General features: G+C 35.7%; 1 protein-coding gene across 3 annotated transcripts; it reads right to left on the bottom strand.

The window, feature by feature from the left end:
* Positions 1 to 9,285: 9,285 nt before the first annotated feature.
* On the bottom strand, positions 9,286 to 23,524 carry LOC120348840 (NADH dehydrogenase [ubiquinone] 1 alpha subcomplex assembly factor 2-like). 3 transcript variants are annotated; one of them, XM_039426221.1, is made up of 3 exons: positions 23,372 to 23,501; positions 10,656 to 11,102; positions 9,286 to 9,426 (listed from the first exon to the last, which is right to left on the bottom strand). In XM_039426221.1, exon 2 carries the CDS (start codon positions 11,096 to 11,098, stop codon positions 10,676 to 10,678), a length of 423 nt encoding a protein of 140 aa, XP_039282155.1. In that variant the 5' UTR covers positions 11,099 to 11,102; positions 23,372 to 23,501; the 3' UTR covers positions 9,286 to 9,426; positions 10,656 to 10,675. The 3 variants fall into 3 exon arrangements, with proteins under 3 accessions (XP_039282155.1, XP_039282154.1, XP_039282156.1); XM_039426220.1 differs by lacking the exon at positions 9,286 to 9,426 and having other exon boundaries at positions 10,515 to 11,102; positions 23,372 to 23,524; XM_039426222.1 differs by lacking the exon at positions 9,286 to 9,426 and having other exon boundaries at positions 10,515 to 11,102; positions 23,266 to 23,489.
* Between the last annotated feature and the right edge of the window lie 781 nt (positions 23,525 to 24,305).

The following is a 24,305-nucleotide window of genomic DNA, read 5'->3' as shown; positions in this document are numbered from 1 at the left end:
TACCGTACTTTCAAGTAGAATTACTTGATTTTCGGATTGCTATGTCGTTCTCAAAGTGATTTGATAAAATGTAAATTACAAAAAAAAAAGAAGTATATTACATTTTCTCTTATAGTGGGGGGAAGGGGGTAAGTTGTAAAAAACGCGCGTTTATAAAATCGCCTGTCCTGCAGTTACTATTCATAGTACAGCTTTTAATTTTGTCTCAATATTATGTACACATAACTGGCTTTCAATGTGGTCCTATACATTTTTGAGATAAACCTCATAGTTTTTCCGTAAAAAAATAAAATATCTCGAAAAATGTATTTTTTTATTATGGACTTTTTGTTATTTCTCGAATATTCAAGTAATTAGCCGACTTAGAGGAGAAGGCTCCCAATAAACGTTGTAGGCCGTTTCTTGCTGAATCCAATGATATATATAGTTTGAGGGTTACAATCATAGATGCGGTTGGTGGGAGGGGGATAAGTAGCACTGTTACGCTGCGGCGCGGTCCTCCCCCATGATTAATGCGCGTAATGGCCTGTCTATCGCATCGCTCCTACTAGTCTAAGCATTCAAATTATGTATTTCAGGAACGCTATCTCATGTATTTTCGGTCGCTGAACACGATTTTTCAACTCTCAAGCCTTAATAATTGATAATTCTCATCATAATATACTAATTATGGTCAAAATTACAAACTTCATCTCATTCTGCAAGGAAACTAAGAAATGACTGTTTGAAATGAACGAAACTTGGGTTTCAAGAAATATATTAGGATAGAATAAAGATAATATTCATATATGTTTATGTTCTATTGTTTTTATCTCAAATTAATTTATTGTGATGCGCTGCAGGCTAAATTATATTATTAATTGCACACTGGCCACGCTTACTTGATATAGTGGTCAGTTAATTTCCAAGAAATATTTGCGGAATTTCTTAGTTCTTCATGGTGGAAATGGAATTCATCATTCATTCATTATCATAATGATTAAGTTTAGAATGAAAATGTTAATCTTTCGTGAATCTTCAGTTTGTCGTGAACTTTTGAGAAATTATATCAAATATAATAATATAGATATGTGTCAAATCAAAATGAAATGAAAATTTAAATATTCATCCATATTATTTCTAACAGTATTATTATAATGATATTTCACTAACTTTTGATTGATTCATCCATTATGGTATTCCCGTTTTGTAGACTGTTTTGAAATGGTAACAAGTTATTCAGTATCAAAATTTGGGATTCGAATAGTTTTGGGCCATGCCTGTTATTCATTCCCAAACATATTTATATGATTTGTAATTTTATCCACAAATGAATGAATTTATGTATTCCTGCACGTAGCTAACTTATGGATTATTCCTTTATAGATTCTTGCATGTCACATTAATAAATCTCTGCCACAGATTTAGAAATCAAGTCTCGATGGTTTGGAGAGCATATTATTGGAGTGATTCTTTTACTCTGCTGCTTCTAATATGTTCACTACCTTTGTTTGATTTTAGACCATAGACATGAAAAGCTATGTCCACCTGTATCACTCCATCTTTATTGAGAATTTTCATAACTCTTCTCATCACAAAGTTACCATAATCTTGCAGCGTATTGAAGTTTTGAAAAGTGAAGTAGGAGTTGAATTCAGGAGAGCCATGTCATCATTATGCGAATTTGTCAACGATATTTAGGGATTTAGTCAAATCCACAACTAGTTTCACTTACAATTTTAGGCCAAGTGAGATTAAGAGTTTTTTTTCAAATATCCATCAGATGTTGACAGAGATTGCGGTTATTGTAGAAATGCATGCTGCACTAAAACTTCAATGCTGAATTATCTTTAAACAGCTACCTAGTAAAAATACAGAGATCAGATCTTTTTGTTCTAGAATTAACTAAGACTAGGATTTTTGTTGGATTGCATCATGGAGAATGAAAGAACTCTGTTTCTTTTTATAGGTGAGAATACACTTTTACAATTTGCCACAACTATGTTCAGATAAAAATCGTTGGAGACCGAATAACTATTTCTTTCTATACGTTCAAAAGATAATCACACACTTCTTCACTTGCTTCCAGACTATTGATAACATTATGCAGATTCTGTTGTCCATCAGAGTCTTGAAGAAAAATGTTATGTTCTCTTGAGAAGATTATGCTTCTGGAAATCATTCTCACCTCTCATTATTCTTGTTTTACTTCATTAGATGACTTTCTTCACAATCTCCAGTGATATCCATAATAATGTCAACATACTTGAACAGAATATCTTTGATGGAAGATTTATTTATATAGTAGCAGCCATTTTAGGAAAGCCTTTGAAGAACTGGCTATTCCAATCACTCAGTTTTGGATGATCGAATGAGGGTTTGCTTCAAAGCATGATCGGTTGTCACATTTATTAAATTTTCAAGGTTTCATTTGACAGAGAGTCAATGTATTGACTGTATAGATCTAATGTTTCCTTATTAGAAATTATTTTCTACTTCTATGGGTATTTTTTCATATTTTCTAGATATAACACAGACTTTATAACATAGTTTTTGTGATTGAATGAAAAAAGTATGGGATCTTTTCTCGTACAGTTTCTATGTGCAGTACCAGAGTCCTTCCTTATGAGCATGAATACAATTAAGATAATTTAAGCTATGTTACAATAATCAGTCATAAATTTCAAGAAGTCATTGATTTTGATTCTAAAAAACTCCACAAATAGCTCCTGACTTCTTTCAAATATACTTTGACAATCTCTCATATTTGAACCGTTTATGAGTCCTTGTAGTTGTTTCAATGAATTGATTGCTTGCTCTCACACCTTAATTATACTGATCTCCCCTCAATAGATTTCCAACAGTATTCTCTCCAAATATTTCAAATTCAACAAAGATATCTCTCATTCCACTTTCATTCAAGTACCACCCCAAGACAATCAGTCAAACTCAGCCAGATGAAAAGTGAGATTCGTAGATACAAGTTACAGAAATCAGTTGATAAAGCTGCGTTTACACCAAAGTTATTAACAAAATGTTAATAACTTAATCTTTATAGATTCTATTAGATTGAATGTTAATAACTTAATCTCTATAGATTCTATTAGATTGAACGGAACTTGGCAAACACATATGTCCATCATATGTATGATAAGTTATGTTCAATATAATAGAATCTATAAAGATTAAGTTATATTAAAATCTCCTTAATAACTCTGGTGTAAACGCAGCTTTAGAGTTGTATTTCCTTTGTAATCAAATATTTAGTCATATCACATGGGAGTAATTGGCATTATTTGTGCTTCAACTGTAAATTTATATAAAGAGAATATTTTACTCCTTTTACACGGTGCTCTATATGGGGTTGCCTATATTATTTGTTTAACTTACTCCATTACTTGACTTTCGCAATTCCAAAGTGATCATTGAACTAAATCGAATAATTATTCTCTCCTAATGGAATATCAGTTTTTTATCGACTGAGAAACACATTAGGATTCCTAACAGGATGGTTTATCATTACAATGTAATCATAAATAATGATAATGAGATGAAGTTTGTAATTTTGACCATAATTAGTATATTATGATGAGAATTATCAATTATTAAGGCTTGAGAGTTGAAAAATCGTGTTCAGCGACCGAAAATACATGAGATAGCGTTCCTGAAATACATAATTTGAATGCTTAGACTAGTAGGAGCGATGCGATAGACAGGCCATAACGCGCATTAATCATGGGGAGGACCGCGCCGCAGCGTAACAGTGCTACTTATCCCCCTCCCACCGCCGCATCTATGATCGTAACCCTCAAACTATATATATCATTGGATTCAGCACGAAACGGCCTACAACGTTTATTGGGAGCCTTTTCCTCTAAGTCGGCTAATTACTTGAATATTCGAGAAATAACAAAAAGTCCATAATAAAAAAATACATTTTTCGAGATATTTTATTCTTTTACGGAAAAACTATCCGGTTTATCGCAAAAATGTATAGGACCACATTGAAAGCCAGTTATGTGTACATAATATTGAGACAAAATTAAAAGCTGTAGCCTACTATGAATAGTAACTGCAGGACAGGCGATTTTATAAACGCCCGATTTTTACAACTTACCCCCCTCCACCCCAAGCTGTCGACCACCCTGGGACGTGACGACATCGAGTTTCATATACACTAAAGACCCCCTAACAATAATCCGAAGTCAAATTCTCTGACTCTCTCATGTATGCTCAATGTAAGCCAGCGCCTGGACTATTAACACTTTGGAGGTAAAAACAAATCGATATCTCTCACAATAACTGAATAACAAGCTATATAAAAATTTCTGTCAATAATGACCGCCATCTTGTATTTTTCGATGATGTCGAATATTTTCGTTGTTTCCATAATCAATATTCTTATTCGGCTTGTTGTAACGAAGAGATTGAGACCATTTGCAAGTCTCTATCTTGAAGTAGTCCTGCAAAATCGATTTCATAGTTCTAGCTTGTCATCTCATGCATATGGAAAAACGCACCAGAAATCATGCAGGGTTTTCTTTGGAGGGCGCTGGAGAACTCATTTTTTGACGTACAGCGTACGAAGGTATATCGTTTCAAAGTTGAAAAACGCTCTAAATTTCATAGATTCAAAATTGCTCTGTAACTTTTGCACAAAAGAGAGTTATAATGAAACGAAATTTGAAGAAATTTAGAAAAAACTGTTTTTTAGGCTTTTGAAGGTTATAACTAAAAAAATATGCGTTTTAGAGGAAAATTTTATAGAACAAAAATTGTAGAGGAAGATTTTAAAAATATTTTTGTCTGAAAAAACGGTTGAATATCTTGAACGGTTATTGAAATACAAGCGATATAGCAAAACCCTGAAAATTTTGGCGGCCATCTTGTCCCCGAGGTGTTTGCCTGTGATTTCGACTTATCATCACGATCCTTATTATGCTAGACCTAAGAAAGAAATTGAGACATCTTTCCCACGGCTGTTACTCAAAAATGACATTTGCGCCCGGACTATTAAGCTATCTGTTTATAACTTCTGAAACATTGAAATATGAGAGTATAATCGAGTAAATAGGGAGTCTGATAATAGCAAGAATTTAAAAGGCACATTAGTGTTCAATGTTGAGTCGGGCTTGGTCCTCAAATTTAAGTTCTGTCGTGAATGTGTAAAACTATTTAAAAAAATATAGATTAGATGGCAGAGCTATAGAATTTATGTAAAAACATTCATAAATGATAGTATATTTGATTTCATTTTACAATAACTTAAAACCAACAAAATATAATTTTTATAAATTATACCCTACTCTGTAGAAAAAAATTATTCTTCGAAGTTGAATAAACTTGACTGATGACAGAGTCTGTGACCAATTTTTGTAAAACATATTTATTGTACATCCATTTCACAAAAAATTGAAAACAACAATAATTTTAATTACAAGAATATTACACATTTTCTAAAGATATAGCTGTCAAGGTGTTTGAAATAATCAAGTCTTTGAAACGGATTTGATGGCAGCGGCACTCATTCCAAAAACAAAAGCGCCGACTGTGAACGCTTGGGCCACCACTCTGGCCCGCATCATGTATTGCTGATTCTGACTGTTGCCCTTCACGAAGTAGTACAGGCCCACACTCAGGAAGGTAGCAGTCGCTCCAGCTCCTACAAGAACAATACACAAATACAATAGAATTATTGTCAAAATCAATCCAACCCATCGTATTACAAAAGTAAATTCGTATGGCTTTTATTTGTGGGGAGTCCCTTGTGGGAAGGTCCCACCGTCTGGATACATAATTTGAGCCATCAATGGGCCTTACGACTGTCATACTTCAGCCGGGACCGACAGTTTAAGGCTAAAAATAAACTTTCTACTGGTGATATTTTTCGATTTGTATATCATCAAGCTATCAAAATAAAATAGTTTTCTCCGATAAACATTTTTTTCCGATCATTGCTTTTTGAGATATGAGCGCCTTAAGTTCAAATTTTTGGGACATAACATTTCAAATTCTGTAAAAGATAAGTCCATGAGACTTGGAGGATGAATTCTTCATGGTATTGTTGATTTAATAAAACAAAAATGTTTTGAAAATATTAATTTTTGAGAAAGTTATTCAATTTACTAAAAATGACAAAAAATAACTCAAAAAAGTCATTTTTGGTCAATTGAATAGCTTGATATCAAGGGGGTTGGTTGGTTTTGACTGTAATGGTGGCTATTAGTGAACGCCACTATTGTCCTTATTTGATTTACCAAATTATTTTTTTTCTATTCATATCATTCAACTACTTAAGGACTTCAAGTGGCGTCAAATCAAACTGCCAGCATTGGTTGAATGGAATGCATTAATGATATTTTCAAGGTAAGGGATGCTGTATACTGGACACTGGAAACACTATCTCTCGAAGACTAATGCTGGATCCAAAGTATCGCCCAATACGTACAAATGATGACGTGCGCGAGAGTGTGGATGCCTGCTTTTCCAGCGCTTACCTTAGCTCCAACTTTTGTCGAACAAATACCAGCCAAGCGAACGCGAGTGGCCAGCCGAGCATCCACAAATGGTCACATCGCACTGTGGATGGCAAGACCAACGTTGCCAAGCTCACCAGCGATAGTGTGGAATGAGCATTTTAAGCGGATAAATTCAATTCAATTCAATTCAAATCAAATTTATTTCCTCCACAAAATTCAACAATTACAAAATTTAGGATAATGTACCTTAATCTAGTTTACTTACATTCTATCAACAAAATAAAGGTACAAGAGGTGGAAATGAAACCACTGGCATAAGTGAAAAATCACTTGTTCGCCAGTAGGAGAAGCATATTGTCAAACTTCGGTCATCCACATCTAATTAAAACAAAAAAAAAAGATGTATACAAAATAACATAAATAAATTACAACTTATATTCTAAGAGAATTAATCAAGCTATGTATCGAGACTCTTAAATTTAGCAGAATAGTAGTACAATTACAATGGATGTAAATTAAATTATCTACACAATATACAAATCAAAATAATGACTCTCAGTTATCCATTTCTTAATATTCCCTGGTACACTTTTGGAAGGTAGTTCTATGATAAGCCCCGGTGGAATAGAATTTATTAGTTTTGGAGCTATATAAATTAATTGCTTACGAATAAGTGTTAGGTTTGAAACATATGATGCGAATTTGTACAAATTATACCTAGTCCTATGATTTTCATTATTTAATTGCATAAAATTAAAATTGTATCTACAAAAATATTTAATCACGCTCAAAACATACATTTGTCTTACTGTCATGACTCTAATATCCTTGAAAGCACTCATTGAGGGATAAATGGTTGGTTTATTCAATATTGTTTTTATTATCATTTTTTGCACTCTAAATAAAAGAGCTACATGCGTATCGAACGTACCTCCCCAAACTACCAAACCATATTGAATGAATCTGGAGGTGCAATTCCTTTGCGGCGTCTCGAGACGCGTGTCTCACTACATATGAATCTTAGAAGCAATATAGTAGCCAACACTTTTAATATCTGCCAACATAAAATTCATAAAAATAAGTCATCAAATCTAATGAATTCATAGGTTATATGCTCTAGCCGCGGCGGCTCTAACTACGCGTCTCGAGACGCCGCTAAGGAATTGCACCTTCAAGGGTACAAAAACCTCTCGCAGTGTCATGTTAAGATGCATATAGACATACCGTATTCTATACAATTACAAACTGGGACAGTGGGACACCAAGTTTCCGAGAAAATCGCGGGGCATTAGTTCTTATTGCGTTTAGCCGTGAAACCGGATTTGACGGCCAACTGGCTTTTTACTTGGGTTGGCATCCTAGCCAATGGGATATGAAAATTTTTGTTTCTCTGGTATTATCAGAGAGGAAGTTATCTTTATTCCTCTTCACTAAGCTTTATCATCCAATTTAAATATTAAGATACAGTCCTCTTGTTTATTCATTTCTTATTTAATATTAAAATAGAGTAGGTACTAATATAATTTAAAATTTCTAATTGGAAATTTAGATTTTTTTTAGATTCTAGGTGAGACTCTGCACCAGGTGATTTCTAACCTGATCCAAGAAAACAGTGAGATTATTTAGGCCTGTATAGGCTACGGTATCAAGTGAGATGTAGCTTATTTATATTTCTAAATTTGGCGGACGTCATATCGTAAGTTTCTTGTGTTATCAAATTCTGAAATAAATAGTTCTTGTAAAAATGATGAACACTAGGATGTTTATATTGTTGGTTTGTAAAGATAGAATTGAACTGTCGCTCATCTAATAATTTAATTTTAATCTCAATTTTCCAAGATTACCCTAGGACTAGAACTAATTTTAACTACTTCAACTTATTGCCATGATGTGCTGCTCCTGCAGAAGAAAGCAATCAGGGCCATTACTTTTGCGGACTACAGGGAGCATTGCAGGCCACTCTTCAAGGAACTGAAGATACTCACCATCCACAGCCAATACATCCTGTCCTCCTTGATGTATGTCAGAGACAACCTGCAGCAGCTGTCAACAAGAAATCAGATACACAGCTACAATACACGCCATGCAACTGACCTGGATGTTCCCCGATGTCGGTTGGCTGCTACTCAGAGAGGCTTCCCATCAGCTGCCTTGGGCTTCTACAATGGACTCCCAACTGAAGTAAAAAGTGCATCACGTGCAAGATTCAGCGCTCTCGTCAGGCAAAAGTTGATTGATAGAGCAATTTACTCGTTGGCAGAATTAGCTAATGAGCCTTTATTTTAATGTCACAGTCTGTCTGGTAAACCCGGTCAAGGACGACGACAACAAGTAATTGCAAGTAAAGTAAGTAATATATCACATTTCCCTATGACCGGTGACTTAAAACAACCTACGACAGAAACTATAAAAAAAGTTATTTTTAAGTAAGTATCGCCCTAAAGAGAAACCTTTGATGCAGCAAATACCTATGGTAGAAATACTGCCCTAGAGAGTGAGAATATGATTATTTTGTTAAATTCGGTTTTATCATAAGTTTAACTGTTACAAGTCTCATATTGTAATCAATAAATACGGCCGTTTCACAAAATCCTGTTGAATTTTAAACATGTGATTGAATATAAAGAGAATCAATCAAAGAAGCCTTCTTTCTCAAAAGGCCTTTTCCGACTGGTTCTTGTGGCATTCAATCATGATTAGAATTCAACAGGCTTTTGTGCAACCGGGCCCAAGTTTGTTTGACATAATCCATTGCCAATCGTCACTAGGACCAAGTCAGATACACTCACTGTTATGGCGACAGTAATGGCGAAGAAATGAAGTATGATATTTTTAAAATAACAATATATTTTCTTAATAGATAAGAATAAAATCACATTCCGCATTATGAGATACTCAACACGTTCAAACTAAGCTACATAATAATAGTACCGTACAGAAAGGAATTATTTACACGTATTTAAAGCTGGTTTCATTTAACTATATAATCAAGATGGCGTGGCATCACATTACTTCAAAGCTATCCCCAAGGAAATTACTGACACTGTATACTTTCTTACTTACACTGTCACATCTTGTATGGAATCCTCCTGTGGGGACACGCGCCTTATTGCCATGATGTGCTGCTCCTGCAGAAGAAAGCAATCAGGGCCATTACTTTTGCGGACTACAGGGAGCATTGCAGGCCACTCTTCAAGGAACTGAAGATACTCACCATCCACAGCCAATACATCCTGTCCTCCTTGATGTATGTCAGAGACAACCTGCAGCAGCTGTCAACAAGAAATCAGATACACAGCTACAATACACGCCATGCAACTGACCTGGATGTTCCCCGATGTCGGTTGGCTGCTACTCAGAGAGGCTTCCCATCAGCTGCCTTGGGCTTCTACAATGGACTCCCAACTGAAGTAAAAAGTGCATCACGTGCAAGATTCAGCGCTCTCGTCAGGCAAAAGTTGATTGATAGAGCAATTTACTCGTTGGCAGAATTAGCTAATGAGCCTTTATTTTAATGTCACAGTCTGTCTGGTAAACCCGGTCAAGGACGACGACAACAAGTAATTGCAAGTAAAGTAAGTAATATATCACATTTCCCTATGACCGGTGACTTAAAACAACCTACGACAGAAACTATAAAAAAAGTTATTTTTAAGTAAGTATCGCCCTAAAGAGAAACCTTTGATGCAGCAAATACCTATGGTAGAAATACTGCCCTAGAGAGTGAGAATATGATTATTTTGTTAAATTCGGTTTTATCATAAGTTTAACTGTTACAAGTCTCATATTGTAATCAATAAATACGGCCGTTTCACAAAATCCTGTTGAATTTTAAACATGTGATTGAATATAAAGAGAATCAATCAAAGAAGCCTTCTTTCTCAAAAGGCCTTTTCCGACTGGTTCTTGTGGCATTCAATCATGATTAGAATTCAACAGGCTTTTGTGCAACCGGGCCCAAGTTTGTTTGACATAATCCATTGCCAATCGTCACTAGGACCAAGTCAGATACACTCACTGTTATGGCGACAGTAATGGCGAAGAAATGAAGTATGATATTTTTAAAATAACAATATATTTTCTTAATAGATAAGAATAAAATCACATTCCGCATTATGAGATACTCAACACGTTCAAACTAAGCTACATAATAATAGTACCGTACAGAAAGGAATTATTTACACGTATTTAAAGCTGGTTTCATTTAAATATGTGATCTACTTCTTATTAAGAGGGTCGTCTTTGTATTCTTCATAGACAGGAAACGAATGAAAACCAGTAGCTTGCTTCTCCTGTTCGATCTTTGCCGCTCCTTTGTGCTTCAGATCGAGCTCGGTGGCATTTTCTTTTTTCGACACCATCAGCTGGTAGTTCTTGAGGATTTCTTCTTTTGTGGGCGGAGTCACCCTGCGACCTCTCAGCCACGACTCCCATTCGCTGGGTATCTCTTGGTCGAACTCTTCTTTGGTCAAAGGCACAAAGTACCTCTCTTTTCGTTGCCTGCCTTCGCCAGTGATTTCGTAGTACTTGGTGCCGTAATGGTCCTCACCAACTAGTGTTCCTCTGAATTGTCTCGGCTTCAGAGAGTCCCAAAAGTTCTTCAGAATTGACACAACGATTCCTCTTCCTTCCCTCGACATGATTCTGGAACAAGTAAGCGTTGTTCACATGAATAATTTTATAAATTGCAATGAATCACAAGATGCATTGTTTTCTAAAACATTGTTTCCTACTGTGAAATACATTTTGATTGAGAATTGCTTCGAGGAGAAGTTGAACATTCTATTTAGATAATTAGATCACAATATTATGATTGAGATAAAAAAGACATTCAGTTTATTCCATTACGCCGAAACTAGTTGTTTGAAATGTTCTAAATACAAGGGTATCTCATGTTTTTAATAATTTTCTGGAAAATTATGTATTTTATCAGACTAAATTTACATGAAATCAAGTGTTGTAGGCGACGTTGATACAGTAAATACATAGGTAGCTAAACTACATACCTAATAATTATAATAATTATTATTATTCTCCCCTTCTCCACAGATGGATAGTCTAGTAGGGGGATTCAAAAACTGTTACAGGCTTATCTTGTATTTCATAATCGCATATAATGTTTAAAAAAAAATTGAATTTGAAGCAATAAGGGCCCCCTCTTCCACTTAACTCACGATAAAAGGATTATCAAACATGTGCTAGCCGAAAACTTCTGTTATTAAATTTGGGGATATTATTATTGAGAATTACAGAAGAAAACCAATTTTTTTTTTCAACAAAAATTATTAGGTTACAGTGTATTTCTTGCTTCAGTAACTACACTTCAGTTACAGCTGCTTTTCTAAGAATGGTTTTTAAATGGAGTTTTTATTGTTAACAATGGTTTTTATATGACAGTCAATGCCCCTCTTAACGTACACTCTGTCTGTAGTGAGTTCCACGTTATAATTATAGTAGTCTTTGATAAGCATTGGTGTTGCTATCCTTCTCTATCATTCAACCTTTTCCACCTTGTCAGATCAGTTTTTAACAATGTAAAAATATAACTAGTGACCCCCTGGGTTGAAGAACTCACTCATGAACTGCTGTATCATTGAACTCGGCACCTTTTGATTATACAGAGTTGGTGAAAATGATGGAAACAGTGAAATATTTCTTTTAAAAGGATAATTTGACAGTAGGTTTCATTGGGGATTCTAATCTGAATAAAGAACTACAATTAAAATTTTTGTCCTCCATATTGAATCCGCAATATAAATCCAACTTATTTTTTTAAATGAGAAGGAGGTCATGTGTTATTGATAAACAAATATATAATTTCCATACATAATTCAAAGAGAAAATGGAAGGCGAACCCCGACCATTGTTATCTCAAACTCTTTTAAAGATATTTGCATCTGAAGATACCAATAAATCATACAAAAAAGAAATAGACCTAAGAATAAGAGAAACTAAAAAATTCTTAATGTATTTTTTAAAATGTTATTAAACAAAGTAGCTTCTCTTCTATCACTAAACCTAGAAAATTTATTGATGTATTTTTAATGTAGGCTATTCATTTATTCCATTTCTGTAGAATAATTGGTATTTTTAAATGTGAATATCTTTGAAAGGGTTTGAGATATCAATGTGCGATTTTGGCCATTCATTTTCTCTTGGAATTCTGTATTGAAATCATGTTTCCCATGGCCACCTAATTCTCTTAAAAAATAAATTTTGATTCATATCAAGTTTTAATAATAAATGCATATTTTTTATGAGCTGAAATCATGTCTCAGCACATAAGCAACAGTCTGTGATTACTTCCAAATAGCACCAGATGATGTTTTGAATGAATAGAAAAAATGAATATTATTAATTTTGCATGCAATAATCCAGCTGACTAGTGATAAATCACAACAATTTATTTCCTTATGCACTTTCAATGTTATTTCATTACTAGCTTATCCGGCGAACTTAGTACCGTTAGAAAGTCAATGTATCTCATGTCACACTTGACTTGATTTGGTGAAATTTATCTGACAATCCATATTTTCATTTACATCTTAATACGGACTTCCTATGTGCTTAGTTATACAGCATTTATTATTCCGGAAACATATTCTTCTCAATCAATTGGTAGTAATATCTACCATTAAAGTGTTGAATTAAAAAAATAGGTAGGTTAAATCAGTGCTTCAAAGAGGAATTTAATGTTTTCATAGTTGTTGATTGTCAATAGATGGCCCAGGAAATTAAATAATTAAATTCAATTTAAATATTAGATATAGCTGTTTCAAAACCAACCTTGAGTATGGTAACGGCGACTTTCAATAATATCAATTGCAATTCTATCACTTTATAAACTTTTAAATATTATTAATACATGAAGAAACTAATTTTCTCTGTTGAATCGTTGATAAGATTTTTCTTTACACAATAAATGTTTCTAAAATCAATAACACTTTCTTTACTCATTTTTCTTTGCATGTGGTTTATTTTTTTTTGCAGGTCAAACACAGAACATACGGGAAAGAGTTTTCAGTAATTCAGTAGTCTCCATCCATGACCAGCACTTGCTGGATAGATTGCGTCATAAAAAAATAAAACCTAAAACTTGATAACTAGACTGAGATCAAGATGGGAGGCCAGTTATAGATCTCAGAAAACATTGGCTTGACTCTTCATCCAGGGAGTAGAGAGCCAGACTCACAAGCTTCTCACTAAGTGCCTTCTTGAAGATTTTTTCCTCCTGTTCACGGAAATACACCAGCATCCTGTTGTAAATCTCAAGTGCACGGACAGGGAAGCTATTATGAGATCGAGTCAGTCTGACCTGAGGCAAATCATTCCTCCTCCTTGTGAAGTGACTATGTACATGTCCTCTCTGCTGAAAGGTATGATGTTCTCTTCTCAACAGTAACAGGGAACTAAAGAGATACTGGTTATAGACCGTCATAATCCTAAGCCTCCTAAAGATTGGCACACAGTGCTCAGCCGATGGGATGAGGTGATGATCCGGAGCACCTTCTTTTGCAGAAGCAAGGTCCTTCTACAGCCTGCTGCATGATCCCAAAGCACTATGCCATAATTGATATATCTGTGGAAGAGGCTATGGTATGCCGCAACCAGGTACTCCAAAGAAACATGACCCCTCAGCTTACGCATCAAATAAGAGACTCTTGACAGTCTATTGCAGATCATGTCAACATGCTGCTCCCATGTCAAAGTGGCATCCATCATGAATCCGAGCAGCCTCACACTGCAATCCCCGAAGATTGGAGGGTTCTGCCTCAGAGTGCAGAGTAGATTTTGCGTCTTCCTCTCATTCAGTGCAAGTCTTTTCACCCGGAGCCAATCACTGGCAGCCTCCAATAGTTGGGCAGACCTGTGTATCGCCACGTCGACATCCTCATCCCTGGCCTAGAGGGTTGTGTCATCAGCAAATAGCAGAGCACTTCCATCCAGCCCGAGGTCATTAATGTGGATGAGGAAGAGGAGAGGTCCCAGGAACGATGCCTGAGGCACACCACAGCACACATCACGAGCATCCGACACAGCACTGCCATTGACACCACCTGCTTACGATTAGCCAGATAATCCTTCAGCAACCCAAGGGCCACATCCTGAACGCCATATCTCTCGAATTTCTCTAACAATATACAATGAGAAGCACAGTCAGAGGCCTTGGTTAGGTCACACATGGTTACTGCCACTGAGTGTTTATCCGCCATTGCTGCCAGCAAGGATTCAACCAAGCTATGAACAGCTTCTGTGGTAGAACGTCCCCTTCAGAATCCAAACTGTTGAGGCGAGAAGAGTGAGTTTTCTTCAAAATAGGCACTGAGTTGGGTGTACAAAACAGCTTCAAATATTTTGCCAAACACAGGGGCAATTGAAATTGGCCTGAAGTTTCCCAGTTCCTCAGGGCCACCCTCCTTGAAGACAGGAATTGTTCTAGAAGTCTTAAGCAAGTTGGGGAAGACTCTAAATTCCAAGCAGCTGTTGATCAATGGAAACACTATATCTCCAATCACAGACTTCATGAGTAAAGGAGACATGCCAAAGATGTCTGGACTAGAAGAATTTTTGAAGTCATGCATTATATTAAGAAGGTCCTGGGTGGTAATATTTTTCCATCTGAGGAACTGGAATTCACACAAAGGCATCCCATTGACAGCATCCGCAGGAGATCCAGGAAAACCATCCACTAACAGCTTTACAGAGTCCAGAGAGAAGATATTGAAGTCGTCTGGACTCGCATTCTTTGACATAACAGGCTGTTTCCTACTAGCACTGTTAATAATGTTGAAATTGAAATTCTTTATTCTCCAAAAAAGATTAACAATACAATTATATTTGCATGTAAAAAATAAAAATACATTCCATTAGAGGCTCCTCTTATGGGCACATGCCTGTGAGAGAGGAGCGAGTTGTCTAGTAGCATCCAATATACATAATCTTAAATTAAACTATTCATAGCTATGGAAAATATGACTAAATACAATAAAAAAATTATTTAAGAAAGAATAGACTAGTGTAACAAATAAAACAAAAGTCAATCTGGAGAGAGGTATTATTATGAATAAAATAAAATAAACCAAATCAGGTAAACTAAAAACGAAGTGGGATCGACGAACAAAATAAAAATCGTTAAAAAAGATACAATAATTGTTGAAAACCTGCTTTTTTGTTAAAATAAACCAAATCGGGTAAACTAAAAACGAAGTGGGAAGCACGGTGAGATCAACGAACAAAATAAAAATCGTTAAAAAAGATACAATAATTGTTGAAAACCTGCTTTTTTGACCAAGGATCGAGAACACTCACATCCAACAAGCGCACTCATTCACACATTCGTTATTCACTCTCAATGTTTATGTAATGTACAATTATTAGCCAAAAAAGGTACAATCATCAGAAAGAGTAAGGTGATACTAAAATACCTTCCTGCTCCTCTGGGTTTAGGGAAGTCACCCAATCGTTGACTAATTTTTTATAGTGACTTATTCTCAAATTGTCAGGATTTTTCAAATAGATGGGCAGTTTTTGAAAAAGGAAATGCATTTTATAATGTGACGAAGTGGAGGAGAAAGTTCTAGTAAGTCTGGGGTTGACGATACCGATATTTACAGCTGTTCTTGTGTTATAATTGTGAATGATATTAGAAAATATAGCTACTTTGTGTTTGAATATATACAAAGTTAGGGTTCTTATGTATAATTGTTGTACATTAATTTAATACCTTAAATTCTTCAAAGAGATAATCTGATGGATATGTTAGTGGTTTGTGTAAGGCGCTTTTCATTATAAGTTTCTGAACAGTTTGATAAAGAAGTCAATGTAGTTTTGAATGTACCACCCCAAGCTATAATACCATACTGTAAGATGGACTGAAAGTAAGCAAAATAAACTTGTTTTATTATAGTGGGTGTAAGGATTCCGCTTAAAGATGCAAATACATAAATGAATTTTCGGAGCCTATTTCTAAGGTAGTGTATATGATTGCTCCATTTCAGCCGACAATCAAATATCACGCTGAGGTATTTATATTCATATACTCGTTCAATACACTCACACTGACATTGTACATAATTATTCTGTGCGCCACAGGTGTGTAATTTCAGTTCTAGACTGATTGGATCACCATTGGCTCTAATGGAAATAGGTAGGTATTTCGTCTTGCTGATATTGATGGTTAGTCGATTATCATCAAACCAGTCCTTCACAACACCCAATCCTACCTCAGCTGCATGAAAAACCTCATCCCAGTTGTTCCCCTCAAAAAGCAACACGGTATCGTCTGCGTACAAATATATATGACTATTATCAATATTTACCTTACTCAGGTTATTTATATAAATTAAAAACAGTATTGGGCCCAGAGTGCTACCCTGGATCACTCCAAAGTGGTTATTCATTGGTGCACTCTCTTTGTCCAAGATAGAAACAACTTGACTCCTTCCACTAAAGTAGCTCTCAAACCACTGGAGAGAAGCACCCCGAACACCAATATACTTCAGTTTTTTTAAAAGAATATCCCTATCAATCGAATCGAAAGCTTTAGCTAAATCAATGAAGGTCAGAAGAACTTTTTTGTTAACAGAAATTAAATTATGTATTTGATTGGTTAAGAGGAAAAGGTTGTCATTAAGATTTTTGTCCTTTCTGAAACCAAATTTATTCTCAAATAGAATGTTATTATTTATCAAGTATTTCTCTAATTGCTGCCTAACTGCTTTCTCGATGACTTTGGATATGACACTGACTAAATTGATAGGTTGGTAACTAACAAAATGACTTTTAGGGCCAGACTTATGTATGGGAACGACTTTTCCAACTTTCAAGTTTTTAGGGAAGACTCCTTGCAAGAAGCTACAATTAATAATATGAAGTAATGGTATTTTCAAAGAATCAATATTTTTCTTAATTAACGAAGCTGGAATTCTATCAATGCCCGGGGCAGATCCTACTTCAAGATCACCTATAATTCTTATAGTTCCAAGCAGCCTTACAGGGATTGGGGGTTTGTCTTATCACATCCTCAGTAGCAGACTTCTATGCCCTCTTCACCTCCTGTTGATAAATCCTCTTGAGTCTGAGATAGGCTGAGTAATAGTTGTCTTTCACTTCACCAGCAATGGCCGACTTGTAGAGCCTGTTGACAACTAGCACCAGTGCCCTGATGTTGCTCAGATCGGCTGTATACCACTGCTTGGCTTCCACTGATGAAGGCTTACCACTCGAGACACCAGAGGACCTCTTCAGTTTAGAGGGGAAAAATACATTGAACAGTGAGTTGAAGACTACATTGAAAAACTCACTGAAAGCCACATTTGGACTCCAAAGTGCCTCCAGGTATTCCCAGTCAATCCCTCAAAGAGCAGAGGCAAAGAGTGGGAGACTCTCAGGGTTAATCCTTCTGTATGTGAAGCTGTATCTATCTGCCCAAGTTGGCTCACTCCCATTGTAGAATATTAGAATAAAATAAATAACAAGATTGAGTATTTAATGCTTGTGATCTTTATCATAACATGTAGGAGAGAGAGTAATTCCAAATCAACAAACTATTTATAATATTAACTAGTTTATATCATGTGTTTTGCATAACATCTGGTATACTACATCTTCCCCCTTTCTTCTTAAGTTCAATCTGCATAAATCGCAGTTGATCTGCATGGCATCTTCTGATCGTTTCCTCAACATTCACTAGGTAGGAGTATGGTCTATTTACTTTAACGATTTTTCCCCTTTTGTAGCCTTTGCCTGATCTGTCTAGCACCCATACACCATCGCCCTCTCCAAACACCTTCACGTTGACTCTCGGCTTGCTGTACTCTTGTCTAACTAGCTCTTCATCTACTCTGTCGTTAACATTTGGTAGCAATAGATCTATTTTGCAGAGTAACTCGCGACCAAACATCATAAAAGCAGGTATTTTTCCTGTTGCCCATTTTGGGGACGTTCTATGGGCGAATAGGAACTTATTTAGTTTTTCTTGTAAGGTGCCAGTACTGCAGCGCTGGCTGCTCGGGAATGGCGGCCACCATGGCGGGAGGGGCACCGTAGGTGTAGTAGTCGCCGGCAGCCGGGGGTGGCACAAAGTAGGGCGGGGTGCCATGGGGTGACATTGAAATCTGCGAAGGTGTGTCCATGCCGTTGTTCAACGAAGGCATAAACATCATCGGATTGGGCAAAGGCTGGTACTGCTGCGGATATTGATTTGAGATGTAAACCAGCTGCGGGTTTGGATACATCATCGATGCGTATGCCTGGGGCGCTTGAGCCGGCATGTATGCAGCAACTGGATATATTTCTGCTGCGACGCGCATAGGAGCAGCCTGAAGTTGGGGAGGCTGAAAGAAGGCAGACCCATTTTTAAAATAGTAAGGTATTCCATTATTGGACATGTAAAACTGCTTAGGTATTGGGAGTTATCCTCCTGAGTCCCAATGTGCTATTTCTAGGACATCTATAAGTTCTTATTAGTTCTCATCTATAAGTTGGGAGGCGGCGATGTAGTCGCCTCAAAACTCTTGCTGGGAACGCCTGTTTTATAATTGTGGGAGCAATGTTCAATCTTCTTTCTTTAAGCATAATATTATCAGCATCTGATTGCAGACGCTTGGCTTCTTTATCAGTTTCAAAAGTTAAAAAACAGTTTTTTTACTGAGCATATTTCAGTACCGGGAGGTAAGGGTAGATTGAATTTGAGGACCCAATTCAGTCCAAACAAAGGTATGTCATCTTTCTTTATAACAATTACTGGTAATTTCCTAGAGTCACCAAAAGCATTGACATTTATATGTGTTTCTCCAAGTGTTTCAATGTCAATCCCTGTGTATGCCGTAAGGTTACTTGTCGGTTTCAGAGTGGGTTTTCAGATTTTTTCCATAATTTCTTGTTAATAACGCTGTAAGCAGCACCTGGATCATACAGCTTTTTTACTGTGTTGTTGTTGAGTTTAACCTTTTTCCAGAGTTCTTATATGTTCAATATCGGAAAGTGACAGGCTATCATCTTCTATTAATAAATTTTCGTGAACCTGATTTATCTGTTTGTCTTTTACAATTATAGCATTCCCTACTTTTAGACATGCTCTAGCAAAATGGTTCTTACCTCCACAAGTTTTACAAAATTTGTCCTTTGCAGTGCACATAACACCATCAGAATGTCACCGGTTTCCACAACGGAGACAATGTGTATTTTTGTACAATTTTAGAGTTGATTGTTCGTTGTACTTTTGAGGGTTAGATTCCATTGCCTGATGTTCATCAGAAATTTTCACTCTATTCAAATTTGTAGAACTGTTCTTAATTTCCTGCTGTTGAAGGTTAATGGTTCCTAGCAATTTTTCTAATTCTACTATCTTTGTGAAAATTGTTTGTGTTGGTGCATGTATTCTCAATAACTCCAATTGCCAACTATTGTTGTTGATACCCAATATGAACTGATCTCTTAAACGTTCATCTAGAATATCACCAAAATTACAATTTACTGCAAGAAACTTTAAATGTAGTTCAAATTGAGTTATGGTCTCACCTTTATTCCGGAATCGTCGAGAAAAACAAACTCTCTGGGATAGAGGTGCTTGTGGTTTCGTGTAGTACTTGCGTTTGAGACTTCTGTAGCATCATTAAATCCAATGTTGTTTATGGGGGTCGGATGCATAGAATCAAGAACTATATTGAATGGTTGCGGTCCCAGATTCTTAAGTAGTAAGTCTCGCTTTTTGTCTTCATTTTTTATGTTTTCATTTTGTAGGAAAATCTTGAATCTTTCATGCCAATAAATCCAATTTTCGGTTGTTCGGTCAAATGGTTGACATTTGCTGTGACTTTTATTCACAGACTGCGCCATGTAGAATATTAGAATAAAATGAATAACAAGATTGAGTATTGAGTATCAAGATACGTGTGTGATCTTTATAATAACATGTAGGAGAGAGAGTAATTCCATATCAACAAACTATTTATAATATTAACTAATTTATATCATGTGTTTTGCATAACATCTGGTATACTACACCCATCTCCCTCGGACAAGCTGACAATCTTCATAATTCATGACTGATGGTCAGCAACCACAGACTCCACTACTTTCACAGTGTAGTCCCAAGAGTCCAAGCTAGTGGCAATGGTGTCTACGCATGCTTCACCCGTTGTAGGTCTCCAGTTTCTAATGAGCAAATCGAAACTCTTCAACAGATCAGCGAATTGGTTCACAGCTGGGCTATTTTCCTATGAGTGGATATTAAAGTCACCTCCCATGATGATATGTTGGCACTGCAGAGAGCTCAGATACACAAGGCAGTCCTCCAACGAGTCAAAGAAACACTGAATGTCACCGTTAGGTGGCCTGTACACGGACAAAATAATAACAGAGCTACCAACAAACATGACTGCAGACAACTCCAGAATGGTGTCACTACTAAAATTTTCAAGGTTATTGGCTTCACATTAGCCATCAACCTGTCGTCAACATAGATTGCTGTGCCTCCACAGCTCACAGAGTCCCGGCACTGCACACTGGTTAGTGTCATATTACCAAGGTTTTGGTAAAATTCGACTTCTTGTGATTTGAGTCAGTGTTCACATATGCACAAGAAGGCTGGATCAATTTCCTCAATTCAAACAGTCAGTGGGTCCAGTTTGGTTCGCAGGCACTGTACATTAATAAAACAAATCAGCAAGTCAGTTACTCTTGTCAAAACACTCATATCATAATAATTATTATCTTGTCAATACTACAGTTCATGCTGGAAGGATTACTACACCAACCACCTCATCCGGCTCATTATTAATAGCAGTATCCACTATTTTATCTTTAGGGGAGGCTTTGTCAGCCAAAAATACTTCTTGTTGACTTGCTTGGATAATCTAAAATCAGCCACCAAAACACCATCAGGCCAGCAGGCAGGTTGGAAAAACTTTTTTTGTCTCCTGCAGCAACCCCAAGCTTAAAAGATTTGTAGTGATTGAAGCTTGATTTTACTTCCTGACAGTAAACAGGTTTCGAGCTAAATTGATTAACAAAACATTGAAGATTCTCCATCGAAACATCAGGTGCAAGCTTTGAAACAAAAAGCCATTCTCTATTATCTACAGACTTAATTCTCGATCCACCAACTTTATCAGCACAGAAAATTTTTGAGCTGTTAGTATCAGATTTTGTTTTAGCTGTTTCCTTAGTATTTGATTGTTTTCTAGCTGGTACTTTTGGTTTTCACCTTACAGAAGTAACAGGTTTCTTAAGAGCATCACTATAAGATACACTAATCTCAGCACTGTGTCCATTTGTAGATTCAATATTATTTGAAACCATTGGATGAGAATTATTTGTGGCATTCTTATTACTCAATCTAGATGGCAAAACACTACACTTTTCAAAAGAATTCATTCTCCTATTCAAGTCAATAATTCCAGTGTCAAGTTTCTATAGAAGTCCAACCAAAAATATTATAAAATAACACTTTAATACAGTAGAAAATTTGGAGCAAGTTGACTGTGACGGGATTTGAACCTGCAACCTATAGCATCAGAATCAGAAGCTCTATGCACTCGGCTATTCAGGCTTGAAAATAGGGGGCTAATTTTTGTGATCTTGAAACATTATTATCTTTTGACATTATCATTTCATCATTATCATGTTTTGGCAATTCCAAAAGATGGGCCAGTAAAATTTATTAATAAATTATTAGTCCCCCTATTGAAATTTTTGGTCAGAAACCATCCCCAATATTTACAAAACATATCCCCAAAGTTTCATGCCGTTCTGTCAAGTAGTTTTCAAGTCTATAGGGAAGAAATAAACTAACAAACAAACAGACATTCATTTTTATATATAGAGATTTATTCTGAATAAAGGACAAAGGATTCGATAAATTATTTTGTCCAACAAACTTGATCTGTAAAAAGGTTTGAAGAATATGTGTTCAAATTTCAAAATTTGAGACTGATAGATCAAATTGTTGAACGCATTGTTGCCAAGATTATAAGCGTGGAAGCAAAAATCTGAAGAATGCAACATTAAAACCACCCTTATCACTTCAGCACATGGGGTAGGGATAGGGACATTTGATATGTTCTTCTCCTAGCTAGTACCAACAAAGCTGTTGAGTAAAAAATTGTGTTCAAAACACTCCTTCCAAATTCCTTTGTCAACTGGTCTATTATTGCAAAACTGTAGATATCACACGCAACACTAAAGCTTCTGCAAAAGTCTTAGGAAAATGCGTAAAAGTGTGAAGTTATACAATCATAAAATTGAAGAGAATTTGATGCTGTATAAGCTCATAATCAGTATGGATTTTTTCCATCGATTTTTAAGAAGTTATAAGAGCAAAAATATTAAAAAATTGGAAGCGAACGAGTTTTTTTCAAAAATGTCACACCTTTAAGAGCGGATATCTCGAAAACTATTGAAGATATAGAGAAAGTTGTAGAATAAATATTGTAGGTAAGTTTATAAATAATGCAAGTTTTAATTTTGTATATAAAAGTCATGTCCGTAAGATTCATAGTTTACGATTTATTTGCGAGAAACCCAAAAATGGTACCTTGGAACCACCTCCACCTCCTTAACGCAGTTGGTAGGGGTTCTGATACGTTTACCTCCAGTCCTCTACTACCCTAAACAGAGCTGCCGGGTCAAAAATTGTCTTCCAAACTTTTCCTTCTATAGCCTTTTTTGAGCATTCATTGACTGGACTAATAATTAATGATGATGTATTATTGAATCGCATTTTGTTTACCATTAAGTAATCAACACATCACTAAAAATCATAAATAAACATTGAAATAAGTTAATAATATTGTATTTTGCTTACGTCGAGAAGCATTTCGATTTGATATTTTCATAATATAGGCTGGAACTTAATTGTTGGAAAGGATTGCATTAAGTGAAAATTATATCATAGTTTTAAGTTTACTTACATTTGTCACAAATCACAATAAATAGTTTAACAAAACAACCAGACAAGCATTTCAATTTATTTCTTATGTCATAAGTCATAACCTCTAAAACTGACTGACCAGTGACCACCAACAAACCACTCTCGGTCTCAATCAGCACCGTATCGCGCATGCGTTAGTAACGGGTTTTTCCCGTTCCATTCAGTCAGTTCTTTGAATGTAACGTTCTTTCTGATGATGGTTACCGAGCTCTGTAACTGGAGCCAATCATCATTCAATTTATGATGATATTATTATCCAAAGATGATTTATCATTAAATTAAACATATTAATCAATAGATTATCATTTTATTTAATAAAAGAAAGAGTACTTTTGAAGAAAATAATTAATAAAAATAAGGGTTGTTATTTAACTGATGTTAAAAACAGTATAACTGAGTCAGCATATTGTCATTACAAAGCAAAAACCGAACCCTCAAACCACCCCCATTTACATTTAAAACATCAATAAACATAAGTTTTTGTAAAAACATCTAATCCCTTCCACCATATTGCAATTTCAAAGCAAAATCCTAACCCCCAAACCTATCTTTCCACCTTTGAAATATCAAGAAACATAATTCTACCTGGACCCTGGCCCTTTCTAGCACATTGCCATTCTAAAGCAAAAACCTAACCTAACCTTATGGAAGAGGAACATTATTAAATATATCCAATAAAAACCTAACCCCTAACCCTTTCACATTTGATACTTTAGATTTCAAAGCAAAATCCTAACCCCCTAACCTATCCTTTGACCTTCGAAACATCAAAAAACATAACTCTACCCGCACCATAGCTTCTTCTAGCATATTGCAATTTCAAAGCAAAAACCTAACCAATCCTGATAAAACATCATTAAGTATAACCTAAATAAAACCTAACCTAAATAGAACCTAACCTCTAACCCTTTCAC

Source organism: Nilaparvata lugens, chromosome 4 (genome assembly GCF_014356525.2).
Source record: "Nilaparvata lugens isolate BPH chromosome 4, ASM1435652v1, whole genome shotgun sequence".
NCBI classification, from domain to species: Eukaryota; Metazoa; Arthropoda; class Insecta; order Hemiptera; family Delphacidae; genus Nilaparvata; species Nilaparvata lugens.
The sequence above is the reverse complement of the archived record's forward strand: the minus strand, read 5'-3'. Positions and strand labels throughout refer to the sequence as shown.

Coding starts and splice junctions, on each gene's coding strand:
- LOC120348840 (XM_039426220.1), bottom strand. CDS start 11,098: ATGTCGAGGGAAGGAAGAGGAATCGTTGTGTCAATTCTGAAGAACTTT.